Source organism: Lutra lutra, chromosome X (genome assembly GCF_902655055.1).
Source record: "Lutra lutra chromosome X, mLutLut1.2, whole genome shotgun sequence".
Classification (NCBI taxonomy): Eukaryota; Metazoa; Chordata; class Mammalia; order Carnivora; family Mustelidae; genus Lutra; species Lutra lutra.
In genome coordinates this window covers 46,494,244-46,506,888 of record NC_062296.1, presented here as the reverse complement: position 1 = coordinate 46,506,888, position 12,645 = coordinate 46,494,244, and the positions used below count along the sequence as shown (strand labels likewise).

The window sequence follows — 12,645 nt, the reverse complement described above, 5'->3', positions numbered from 1 at the left end:
TTTTGTTTGGATGGTTTGTTTTTTAGATTCCACGTATAAGTGAAATCATACAGTATTTCTCTGATTCACAACACTTAGTAAATACCCTCTAGGTACATCCATATTGTCATAAATGTTTTAAATGTTGAAACAAATTTAAAAGTTAATTGACAGGGGCACCTGGGTGGCTCAGTCAGTTGGACGGCTGCCTTCGGCCCGGTCATGGTCCTGGGGTCCTGGGATGGAGTCCCGTGTTGGGCTCCCTGCTCAGTGGGGAGCCTGCTTCTCTCTCTCCCTCTGCTGCTCTACCTGCTTGTATCTCTTGCTCTCTCTGTCAAATAAATAAATAAAATCTTTTTTTAAAAAAGTTAATTGACACAAATTAATATGAGTTTTCTGTTACTTTTTTAAGTGTTTTGACATTGTGTCTCCTGAAATTATTTTGTATTATTTTAAAGGAACACCCTTAAAATTATTTGCAAATTTTTAAAGTTTATTCTGTACATTTTTGTAGATAATCATCCTAATGAAAACCCTGAAACACCTACATATGTCAAAAAGGCAGAAGATAACCAAGATGACAAACAAGGAAACCCTAGTTCCAAAGTGAGATGCATAGTGAGTAAATTAATTTCTGAAGAATCCAGTTTCTGGTTAAAAGTAGTTAATAGTGTTGGGAAAGTTATATTGTTCAGATGATCCATTCATGGTTCATTTCACTTTGGATGAGTATATGCTTCTATTTCCTGTCAGGGTGGGGAGTGACCATACCTGCACAGTAGTTTTGTGTTTTCTTATTTGTTTGTTTATGTTTACTTGTAGTTGGGATCTCACCCACTGAAGTGTGAAACTGCACCAGTCCCAAGCCTTCCTTCTCAATGTGGTTTACCTGTGCTAACCTGCAAGGGTCCAACCTGTGTTGTTATTAGTTGGGTGGTATGTTATCAATTTATTTTTATTAATTTTGTTGATATAAGAGCACAGTAATTGGTTTAGTATTGTTTCTTGAAAGTTTACAACTCCCTAAGGAGTCAGAGTTTAGATTAATGCTCCATAAATCTTGGACAATGGTTCTAGAACACACATAACACCTGATACTAGTACTATTGGAAAGGGTAAGGCAAGGGACACCTGGGTGGCTCAGTCAGTTAAGTGTCTGCCTTTGGATCAGGTCATGATCCCAGGGTCCTGGGTTTGCGTCCTACATCAAGCTCCTCACTCAGTGGGGAGCCTGCTTCTCCCTCTACCTCTCTCTCTCTCTGACAAATAAATAAATAAAATATTTAAAGAAAAAAAGAAATAAAGGCTAAGACTAGGGGTACCTGAGTGGCTCAGTCGATTGAGGGTCTGACTCAGTTTTGGCTCAAGTTACGATCTCAGGTCTTGAGATCAAGTCCTACATCAGTCTCCATCCTCAGCATAGAATCTTCTTGAGATTCCCCCATCCACCCCCCCACCCCTGCTTTTACCTGCTATCTAAAATATATAAGTAAATAAAATCTTAAAAAAGAAAAATGAGGGGCACCTGGGTGGCTCAGTCGTTAAGCATCTGCCTTCAGCTCAGGTCATGATCTCAGGGTCCTGGGATCGAGCCCCACATCGGGCTCCCTGCTCAGCAGTAAGCCTGCTTCTCCCTCTCCCTGCCCCCACTTCTGTTCCTTCTCTTGCTCTCTCTGTCTCTGTCGAATAAATATTTTTAAAAATTAATAAATAAATATAAATAAAATATAAATAAATAAATAAATGGCTAAAACTATGGTAATCCTGCTTTCCAGACTCTTTATTTATAGAGATTAATAAATTTGGAAAACCAAATAAGTGATCATTAGATAACTAATTTAATTTTTAAAACCAAAACAAGAGATAATAAATCAATTTATAGAACTTAGTATTTTTTTAAAGCTTCATTGGGAAATCTCTGGTACTGTTTGTTTACATGTAACTCTATAATATGACACATTAAAAACGTGACTATGAGATAGTGAAGTTTTAAAAAATGTTTTGCATCCATGTGAATAGCTCCCCAATTAAATAAGCTCAAAAAACAAAAACAAAAAAAGGCCTAGTTATTAAGCCACTACATATCTTTGAATTTTTCTTCCATTCTTCCCAGAATCTAGCAGAGGGTACTTTAGCATTGACACAAAAGCTTTAGTTTGATAATAATAAATGACAAGTCTGATTACAGCACTGTACGAAATCCAGAGAATACTGGAATTCGCATTTGATCCTACTAATCAATAGTCATATTAAGCAACATTAATATATCTAAGTTTGTTTTTTTAAGTAACCTATTTGTGAATAGTTTTAACAAATTAAAAATAGGAATTTATCAAATATGTAGGATTAGCCAATCCTTTCTCTTAATTTTATTTGACCCTTTTAATGTTATAGTGCTCTGTCTTATGTTTAATTATTTCTACACTTGTCTCATACCATTTAATAGATTATGGGTTTTGATATTGAAAAAATTATGTTATAACTCTCCACAATATCTAGAACAATGACAATTTACAGGAAGAACTCAATTTCTGCGTTTGTTGCATCTTTTAGGTTCCTGTGTGTAATGGTGCTGAAATCACTGAATACAGACTTGAGTGGGGACAAAGTGAAGAATCAATGCACTTGATTTATACTGGCCCTTGTCTAAGCTATGAAGTTAAAAGTCTCATTCCTGCAACTACATATTTTTGCAAAGTTCAGGTAATCCTAACAGTTATTCCAATGTAAATAAGACAACAGTTATTAATCTATACTATCTACATCCATAACACTGGCACCAATTCCAGGGTAGTAAATAGAAGGAAGTCACAGACTTCCAAATGTTAAATATTTCTCATGTTCAGCAACATCATTCTGAGCTTCTTCACCTAGCATATAAAGCCCCACATACTCAGGAACTTACTTTTTATTCCAACCTGATCTGCCATTATTTTTTCCACAGTTCTGTTTCCCAATTTACCTTGAACTTTACCATCACCAGAAATGCTTGTTTAAAACACTAACTCTGGCACCTTCACTCAGACCTACCACATCAAAATATCTAATCTAGTGACTTGTTAATATGTAAAATTAAAAAGCACTCAATGTGATAATTATCATCAATTGGGAAAAACTTCAGAAAAATATTTCAAACAAACAAGTCTATTCTACCACCACCCCAAGTATGCCTTTTACATTTGTTCATATCTTATCCATTGCCTATCTTGTCTCATAAAACCTTAGCTGGAAATGATCTCTTCCTCCTCTGAACTACTATAATTTTAAGACACACAACTTTAAGGTTTGGGGAGTCAATCCAAATTTGGAATGATCTGATACGTTGTCCCTATAAACTAAAGCCATTGAATTGTAGAAGCCCTAATATGGAAAATCTAAGCTCCATCTTCCAGATTGCCTTTCATCATTGGAAGTAATTTTAAAAAAATCTTTTGTCAACTTTTTTGGGTATCTAAAAAAAAATGACAATATATATTTGTGAGAAGGCCACTGCAATTGTCCAAAGGACAGGTGAGTTTATTAATATTAAAGATGCTACAATGGGAATACTAAGACATTAATGGATTTGAAAGATATTTGAGAGGTAAAAATCCATGGAATGTGATCCTGCCAAAACGGAATGTTCCCATACCTCCCAGGTCCTCCTTCATACAACTTTAAAAAAAGGAACATAACACAACAAACAAGCATAGTTAGACTATGAATGGTGAAAAGAAAGAAAAATGTAAAAAGAAAAAGATCCTACAGACCTCACAACTTGAAAAACAACACAGTAATGAGCCCCACTGGGTTTTGTTATCACCTGACATTGTCCCAAAAAGGGTATGGGAGAAGCTTCCGTTTCAGAACTGCCAAAAGAGACAGGAAAAAACCTTCAAAAAAAAAAAAAAAAGCCTATATCCCACCAACAAAATGACTGAGAAAATGCTAGCCTAACCACAGAAAATCTCTTAAGTAATGCCCACCTTACTCCAGCCAAATGAAATTGAAATCTCAAATAAAAAACCACACACAGGGGTGCCTGGATGGCTCAGTCGTTAAGCAACTGCCTTTGGCTCAGGTTGTGATCCCCCAGGCTCCTGGGATCAAGCCCCACATTGGGCTCCCTTCTTGGTGGGAAGCCTGCTTCTCCCTCTCCCACTCCCTCTGCTTGTATTCCCTCTCTCATCATCTCTCTCTCTCTCTATGTGTCAAATAAATAAAATCTTAAAAAGATAAATAAAATATAAAAAACTACACACATTCCAGCTATTCCCTACCCCTGAAATTTCAACAGGCTGAGTAGGAAGCTGACCATCCAAGCCACCCCAGAAGCAAGGAACATGGTCCAGTATCTCTACCCAGTGGTTTCAGTTCCAGCAGGGCCAAGCACAGAGTTAATCTTCCATTCACTGCCTGGCAAAATCAGGCAGTGCTCTGCTCCCATCCCCTGCCAACTGGTGTTAGTATGGCCAAGCAGGGACCTTACGATCTTCCACACCTCTTTGATGGAAGCAGGAAGCAACACTCTAATTCCCCTGAAGGGTTAGTGTTGGCAAACTCCAACTTCCACCCTCACCCAGCAGCAATAGATTAGCCAAGATGGTGTGAGTCAGGCTAGTTAGCACTCTACTTCCTTCCTACCCCTGTGTCAGTGAAGCTCAATGAAGTTTATTTTTTAATTGAAGTATAGTTCAATTGACATACAATATTTTTATTATTATGTTCAATTAGCCAGCATATAGTACATCATTAATTTTTGATGTTGTGCTCAACGATTCACTAGTAGCGTATAACACCCAGTGCTCATGCCCACAAGTGCCATCCTTAATACCCATCACCCAGTTACCCAATCCCCTGACCCCCTCCTCACTTCAGTAGCCCTCAGTTTGGTTCCTGGAGTCAAGTCTCTCATGGTTTGTCTCCTTCTCTGATTTCTTCCCATTCAGTTCTCCCTCCCTTCCCCTATGGTCCTCCATGCTATTCCTTATGTTCCACATATGAGTGAAACCATATGATAATTATCTTTCTCTGCTTGACTTATTTCATTTAGCATAATCCCCTCCAGTTCCGTCCATGTCAACGTAAATGGTAGGTATTCATCCTTCCTGATGGTTGAATAATATTCCATTGTATATAAGAACCACATCTTCTTTATCCATTCCTCTGTTGAAGGACATCTCAGCTCCTTCCACAGTTTGGCTATCATGGACATTGCTGCTATGAACACTGGGGTACAGGTGCCCCTTCTTTCACCACATCTATATCTTTGGGGTAAATACCTAGTAGTGCAATTGCTGGGTTATTGGTTACCTCTATTTTTAATATCTTGAGGAACTTCCATACTGTTTTCCAGAGTGACTGTACCAGCTTGCATTCCCATCAACGGTGTAATAATAGGGTTCCGGTTTCTCCACATCCTTGCCAACATCTGTTGTTTCCTGTCTAATTATTTTTTTTGCCATTCTAACTGGTGTAAGGTGGTATATCACTGTGGTTTTGATTTTTATTTCCGTGATGGCCAGTGATGTTGAGCTTTTTTTCATGTGTCTGTTACCATTTGTATGTCTTCTTTGGAGAGGTGTCTGTTCATGTCTTCTGCCCATTTCTTGACTATATTATTTGTCTTTTGGGGTGTTGAGATTAAGAAGTTCTTTATAGATCTTGGATACCAGCCTTTTATCTGTAAAGTCACTTGCAAATCTCTTCTCCCATTCCGTGGTTCATCTTTCAATTTCGTTGACTATTTCCTTTGCTCTGCAAAAGCTTTTTATCTTGATGAAGTCCCACATGTTCATTCTTGCTTTTGTTTCCCTTGCCTTTAGAAACATGTCTTGAAAGTGGTTGCTGTGGCCAGTGTCAAAGAGGTTACTGCCTATGTTCTCCTCTAGGATTTTGATGGATTCCTGTCTCACATTTAGGTCTTCATTCATTTTGAATTTGTTTTTGTGTATGGTGTAAGAGAATGGTCCAGTTTCATTCTTCTGCATGTGGCTGTCCAGTTTTTCCAGCATCATTTATTGAAGAGACTGTCCTTTTTCCATTGGATCTTCTTTTTTGATTTGTCAAAGACTGTGACTACAAAGTTTAGATTTCTGGGGTCTCTATTCTGTTCAACTGATCCATGTGTCTGTTTTTGTGCCAGTAGCATGCTGTCTTGATCAAAACTTTGTAATATAGCTTGAAGTCAGGTTGTGATGCCCCAGCTTTGGTTTTCTTTTTCAACAATTCCCTGGCCATTCAGGGTCTTTTCTGGTTCCATACCCATTTTAGGATTGCTTATTCCACCTCTGTGAAAAATGTTGATGGTATTTTTATAGGGATTGCATTGAATGTGTAGATTGCTCTGGGCAGTATAGACATTTTAACAATGTTTACTCTCCCAATCCATGAGCATGGAATGTTTTTCCATCTCTTTGTGTCTTCCTCAATTTCTTTCATAAGCGTTCTGTAGTCTCTAGAGTATAGATCCTTTACCTCTTTGGTTAGGTTTATTCCTAGGTATGTGTTATAGTTTTGGGTGCTATTGTAAATGGAATTGATTCCTTAATTTCTCTTTCTTCACTCACATTGTTAGTTTATAGAAATGCAACTGATTTCTGTGCATTGATTTTGTATCCTGCCATGTTGCTGAATTTTTATCAGTTCTAATAACTTGGGGATGTAGTCGTTCACATTTTCCACACAAAGTAACATGTCATCTGAGAAGAGAGAGAGTTTGACTTCTTTGCTAATTTGAATACCTTTTATTTCTTTTTGCTTGATTGCTGAGGCTAGGACCTCTAGTACTATGTTGAACAAAAGTGTTGAGAGTGGGCATCACTTTTGTGTTCCTGACCTTAAGGGAAAAGCTCTCAGCTTTTTCCCCATTGTGAATAATATTCACTGTCTGCTTTTCATAGACAGTTTTTATGATATGGAGGTATGTTCCTTCTATCCCTATATTTCAAAGAGTTTTAATCAGGAAAGGATGTTGTATTGTGTCAAATGCTTTTTCTGCATCAACTGAGAGGATCATAAGGTTCTTGTCTCCTTTTTTATTAACATATAATGTATTATTTGTTTCAGGGGTACAGTTCTGTGAATCATCAGGCGTACACAATTCACACCTTTCACCATAGTACATACCCTCCCCAATGTCCATAACCCAGACAACCTATCCCTCCCCCCACCCCCCAGCAACCCTCAGTTTGTTTCCTGAGATTAAGAGTCTCTTATGGTTTGTCTCCCTCCCCAGTCACGTCTTGTTTCATTTTTCCCTCCCTTCCCACCATGACCCCCTACCCTATCAAATTCCTCATATCAAAGAGATCAGATGATAATTGTCTTTCTCTGATGGACTTATTCTTGTCCCTTCTTTGTTAATGTGATCTATCACATTGACTGATTTGCAAATGTTGAACCACCCTTACATCCCAGGAATAAACCCCACCTGGTCATGTAAAATAATCCTTTTAATATATCACTGGAACCTATTGGCTAGGATCTTGTTGTGTATTTTGGAATCTGTGTTCATCATGGGTATTGGTATGTAAACATCCTTTTTGATGGGGTCTTTGTCTGTTGGGGATCCTATTGGCTAGGATCTTCTTGTATATTTTGGAATCTGTGTTCATCATGGGTATTGGTATGTAAAAATCCTTTTTGATGGGGTCTTTGTCTGCTGGGGATCATGGTAATACTGGCCTCATAGCACAAGTTTGGAAGTTTTCCTTCTGTTTCTATTTTTTGGAACAGCTTCAGTAGAATAGGTATGATTTCTTTAAATATTTGGTAGAATTCCCCCTGGGAAGCCATCTGGCCCTAGAGTATGGCTTTTGGGGAGGTCTTTGATTACTGCTTCAATTTTGTTACTGGTTATTGGTCCATTCAGATTGTCTATTTCTTCCTGTTTCAGTCTTAGTAATTTATAAGTTTCCAGGAAGGCATCCATTTCTTCCAAATTGCTTAATTTGTTGGCATATAGTTGCTGGTAATAATTTCTAATAATTGTTTCTATTTCTTTGGTGTTAGTTATGATCTTTTCCATTTCATTCATGATTTTGATTTGGGCCCTTTCCCTTTACTTTTGGATAAATCCAGCCAGAGGTTTAATGATCTTTTTAATTCTTAACTATTGAAATATATGAATTTAGTGTGATAATATTGCCTATAAAGTCCCTGTTTCTATAGATTCTCTCTTTAAATTTCTGGTCTATATTGCTCTTGGGGTCTTTCTTCTTTTATAGAATCCCCCTTATTTCTTGCAGGGCTGGCTTGATGGTAACATATTCTTTCAGTTTCTGCAAGTCCTGGAAGCTCTTTATCTCTCCCTCCATTCTGAATGACAGCCTTGCTGGCTCAAGTATCCTTGGCTGCATGTTGTTCTCATTTAGTATCATGTCTTTCCAGCCCTTTCTGCTTGCCAGGTCTCTGCAGATAGGTCTGATGTTATTCTGGTGTTCCTCCCTCCATATGTAAGAAATCTTTTCCTCCTAACTGCTCTCAGGATAGCTTCCCTGGCTATAAGATTTGCAAGTTTCACTATGATATGCCAGAGTGTTTGTCTATTTTTATTGATCTTGGGAGGAGGTCCTCTCTTCTTCTTGGACATGAATGCTTGTTTCCTTCCCCAGATTAGGGAAATTCTCAGCTATGATTTGCTAAAATATATCTTCTAGTCCTCTCTCTCCACCCCTCAGGAATCCCAATAATTCTGACCTTGGAATGCTTCATGGTGTCATTGATCTCTCTAAGTCTGTTCTCATAGGTTTCTAGCTGCCTATCCCTATCCTCCTCAGCTTCCTTCCTTTCTATCAGCTTATCTTCTAGATCACTGATTCATTGTTCTGCCTCATTTACCCTGGCTGTTAAAGAGTATCCAGTTTAGACTGCATCTCATTCATAGCATTTTTAAGTTCAGTCTGATTAGATCTCATTTCTGCCCTTAGAGAGTCTATATTGTCAGTAGTGCTTTTCTCAAACCTAGCTATTAACTTCATAATTGCCACCCTGAAGTCCATCTCTGACATCTCACTTATATCCATATCCATTAGCTCTGTGGCAGAGGACATGGTCTCTGGTTCTTTTCTTTGTTGGGCATTCCGCCTCCTAGACATTCTGTTGAGGGGTGGTTAGGGGAATATACAGAGTCCAAAATATCAACCATGACCCAAGCAAAATGCACCTATAAAGAAATCCAGTGGTCAAAAGCTATCACTGATATGCCACCAAAGCCAAGATGATCCGAAACAAGGGGAAAAAAAAGAGGTGGGCAGGGAGAGATAATCTCTCAGTGTGGACACAGCAGGGTGATCTGCCTTTTCCTGCTTGAGTTTTGGTCTGTGTGTTAGAAGACACTATATCCCACTATATATTTCTGATTTCTTTGCAGATATATATATGATTTAATATATAATATATATTTTATATATTTTTATATAAATTTCTGATTTCTTTGCATACACACACACATATATATATATTTCAAGATAAAACAGGTTAGTATGGGGTATAAATCTATAAAACATGTATGTGAAAAAGAAAATGAAAGTTTAAAAATGACTTTAAAACATAGGTTGGGAAATATGAATCTATTTGAAATAGGAGCAGGGATTTAAAAAAAAGAAAAAAGAAAAGAAAATGAATAAGAAAAGAAAATAAGAAAGGAATGTAAATTTTTAGCCTTAAGTATAAGTGAGTCATGAGGGAACACCTGGAGTTGCCTATATTATTTTCCCCTGGCACTGGAGATTTATTGTCCTGTGGGAAAGAAGTTTAAGCTTATTCACCTGTTCTTCCAGTCTGTCTTCTAGGGGAAGGTCCTGCTGCTTTGCTTCTCAGGCGCCTTTGCCTGGGTAGAGTAGCCCCACATCTTGTAAGGGGGATGGGCTTAATGTGAGCTGGTTGGCTGCATGGCTTTTGTTCCCTGCCATCTTTCTGCTTCTCTTTAGAGGGTCAGAGCTAACATGGCCCTGCAGGAGTCTCCAGCCCAGAGCCACAATGTCAGGGTCCACACCCATCAACAGGTCCTCCAGTTCAATCTGTTTCCACCTCTGCCTGTACCAAACTCCACAGATTCCCGCATCTTCTGGGGGAGGGGCCTGCTGTGTTGATTCTCAAATGTCTTTGCCCCAGGTGGAATTGCATTACACTTGCCTGGGGCCAGGATAAGTAATCTTCTCCCTGTGCAGGGAGCAAAATCTTGGGCTTTTGTGCCCTGAAGGGTTTCCATGCAGCTTTAGAGGATGAGAATGAAAATGGCACCCTCCCAATCTCTGGCCCTGGAGGAGCTGAGAGCTCAAGGCCCCACTCCTCTGTGAGTCAACAAAGAAAAACAGTCAATCACTACTGTCACTCCTAGGCTCCCTAGTCTCCAGCACACTGTGCTCACCTGGCCTGTGACTGTGCATTCCTATCTCTGGCACAAGACCCTGTTTGGAGTCCCCAAACCCAGCAGATTCCTGCTGCACACTCCTACACTACTCCTCCCAGGGGAGGAAGGGAACTCTCCCCAGTTCTGCCACTTGTGGGATCCCTGCTTGAAGAGCAGTAGCCCGACTGTGCCACAGATCACAGTTTATGGCAACCTGAGCTGAGAGGCCACTCCTGGGCTCACTCTTTGTGGCCAGCTTCCTTGCTACAGTACCTGGGAGTCCTGCCACACTCAGGCACCCCTGGTCTTCCTGTGATCCTGAGGATCCTGAGACCACACTTTCAGGTGAGGGTTCCACCTCCCACTTAGCTGCCTAAGCAACGTCCCTCACTGGAGCAGATTTCTAAAAGCTCCAATTTTGTGCTCCTCTGCTCTCTCACTTGCAGGTAGCCAGCTGACAGAGGCTCCCTTCCCCTGTGGTCTATCTTCCCATATATCGCCTCAGATTTACTTCTCCACACCTCCTACCTTGTGGCAAATGGTCCCTTGTCTATTTGTAGAGTTGCAGCTATTCTTTTCTTCAGTCTCCAATTGAGTTCACAGGTGTTCAGATAGCTATCTAACTGAATTCCTGGGACCAGACAAAATTAAGGTCTCCTACTCTTCCGCCATCTTGGACTCCTCCCCCCCAGTGAGAAGTTTAACCTACATTTCCACCTAAAAGCACTGAGACTGAATGAAGGCATAGGAAACAGGTGTAGGCAACACTCAGGTCCCTTCTTGGTGTCAGCAGGGTCCACCGAGGAGCTCAGCCTCCATCTCTAATCAGCATCAAAGAGGAAAATCTAGGTGGTGATAGGCTATGCTACTTGGTATCCTACTCCCCCACTCTGTTCTCCTGATGTCATTAAGATGCAACTGGGAACTAAGCTTCCACTTTCAAGTTCTCCATTTACCACTTCATGATATCATCAGGGACAAGTGACAAGCTGAGCTTCGACCCAGAGGGACAGTGATATGGTGAAGATAGCTGGCCTACTTCTGCTGGAAAAGTTTCAAAAGTGTGTAGACAGGAAATAAACTTCTACCCTATCCAATCTTTGCTCTATATCTCTAAGAGATACTGTCACTACAATAATGATTAAATATGACCCATACCCTCATAACATAATATTCAAAATGTCCAAACTAATCATTTGTCATAATGAAGACCATGGAAATCAGAACATGAATGATGAAAACAATCAAAAACAATTCATTTGTAATAAATCATAAGTTTCAATTATAAATAATTGATAATAATTTATCATAAATTATAATTTATAATAATAAATCATAAGTTTCAATTACAAATCAAAGAACCAAAAGGAAATTATAGAACTGAAATATATAATAAACAAATATAAACAAAATAACAAAAAACAAAATAACAAAAAAACAAAATAAAACCCTCCTGGATGGGTTCAATAGTAGAGTGATGAATAAGACAGAATCAGTGAACCTGAAGACAAATTAATAAAATTTTAATACAGACTAAGTAATAGAAATGATTTCAAAAGAAAAAGATGAACAAAGTTTCAGGGACATATGGAACAATAACAGACAAGCTAATATTCATATCATTAAATTCCCAGAAGGAGAGAAGAAAAAAAGTGGAAATGAAAAATTGTCCAAAGAAATGATAAAAACTTCCCAATTTGAGGAAAAACATAAACCAAACAATTTAAAGAACTGAGAAAATCTAAAATAGGACAAATCTGAAAAATCTACACTACCAAAACACATCATAATTAAACTTCTGAAAATAAAAAACAAATTAAAAAATATTGAAAGCACCCAGAGAGAAATGGTACATTACTTACATAGGTAAAAATCAACTCAAAAGACAAATATATCTCTTTTGAGACCATAGAGGCCAGAAATAAGTGGCACATTTTTCAAGGACTGAAAGGAATTGTCAACTGCACATTATATTCAGTAAAATTATTCTTCAGAAATGAAAAGAAAATAAAGACATCCTCAGATAAAGGAAAGCTAAGAATTTGTTGCCAGTAAAACTCCCAATAAAAACTGGATATAGAAAGGACTCTTTTAAAAAAAGGAAATGATAACAAAAGAAGGCTTAGAACTTCAGAGAAGAAGTGACATTGGGGTTCTGGTCCAAGATGGTGACTCCTGAACTCATCTGCCACAGACACACTGAAAGCACAGTTAAACATGGAACAATTTCCTCTGAAAGGAATCCAGAAATTAGCTGAGGGACTCATAAACACCAGAAAAATGAGAGAAGAACCACATAAAATGGGTAAGAAAAGCTGAGATATACTCTCAGT

At 38.6% G+C, this 12,645-nt stretch overlaps 1 protein-coding gene across 1 annotated transcript in view; it reads left to right on the top strand.

Moving 5' to 3' along the window:
- Positions 1-12,645, top strand: part of LOC125091470 (fibronectin type III domain containing protein 3C1-like) — a 52,836-nt gene that overhangs the window by 17,600 nt on the left and 22,591 nt on the right. Inside the window, exons 20-22 of the mRNA XM_047715111.1 lie at positions 494-597; positions 802-915; positions 2,533-2,682. Coding sequence (XP_047571067.1) covers positions 494-597; positions 802-915; positions 2,533-2,682 — 368 coding nt within the window. The remainder of the gene's footprint in view (positions 1-493; positions 598-801; positions 916-2,532; positions 2,683-12,645) is intronic.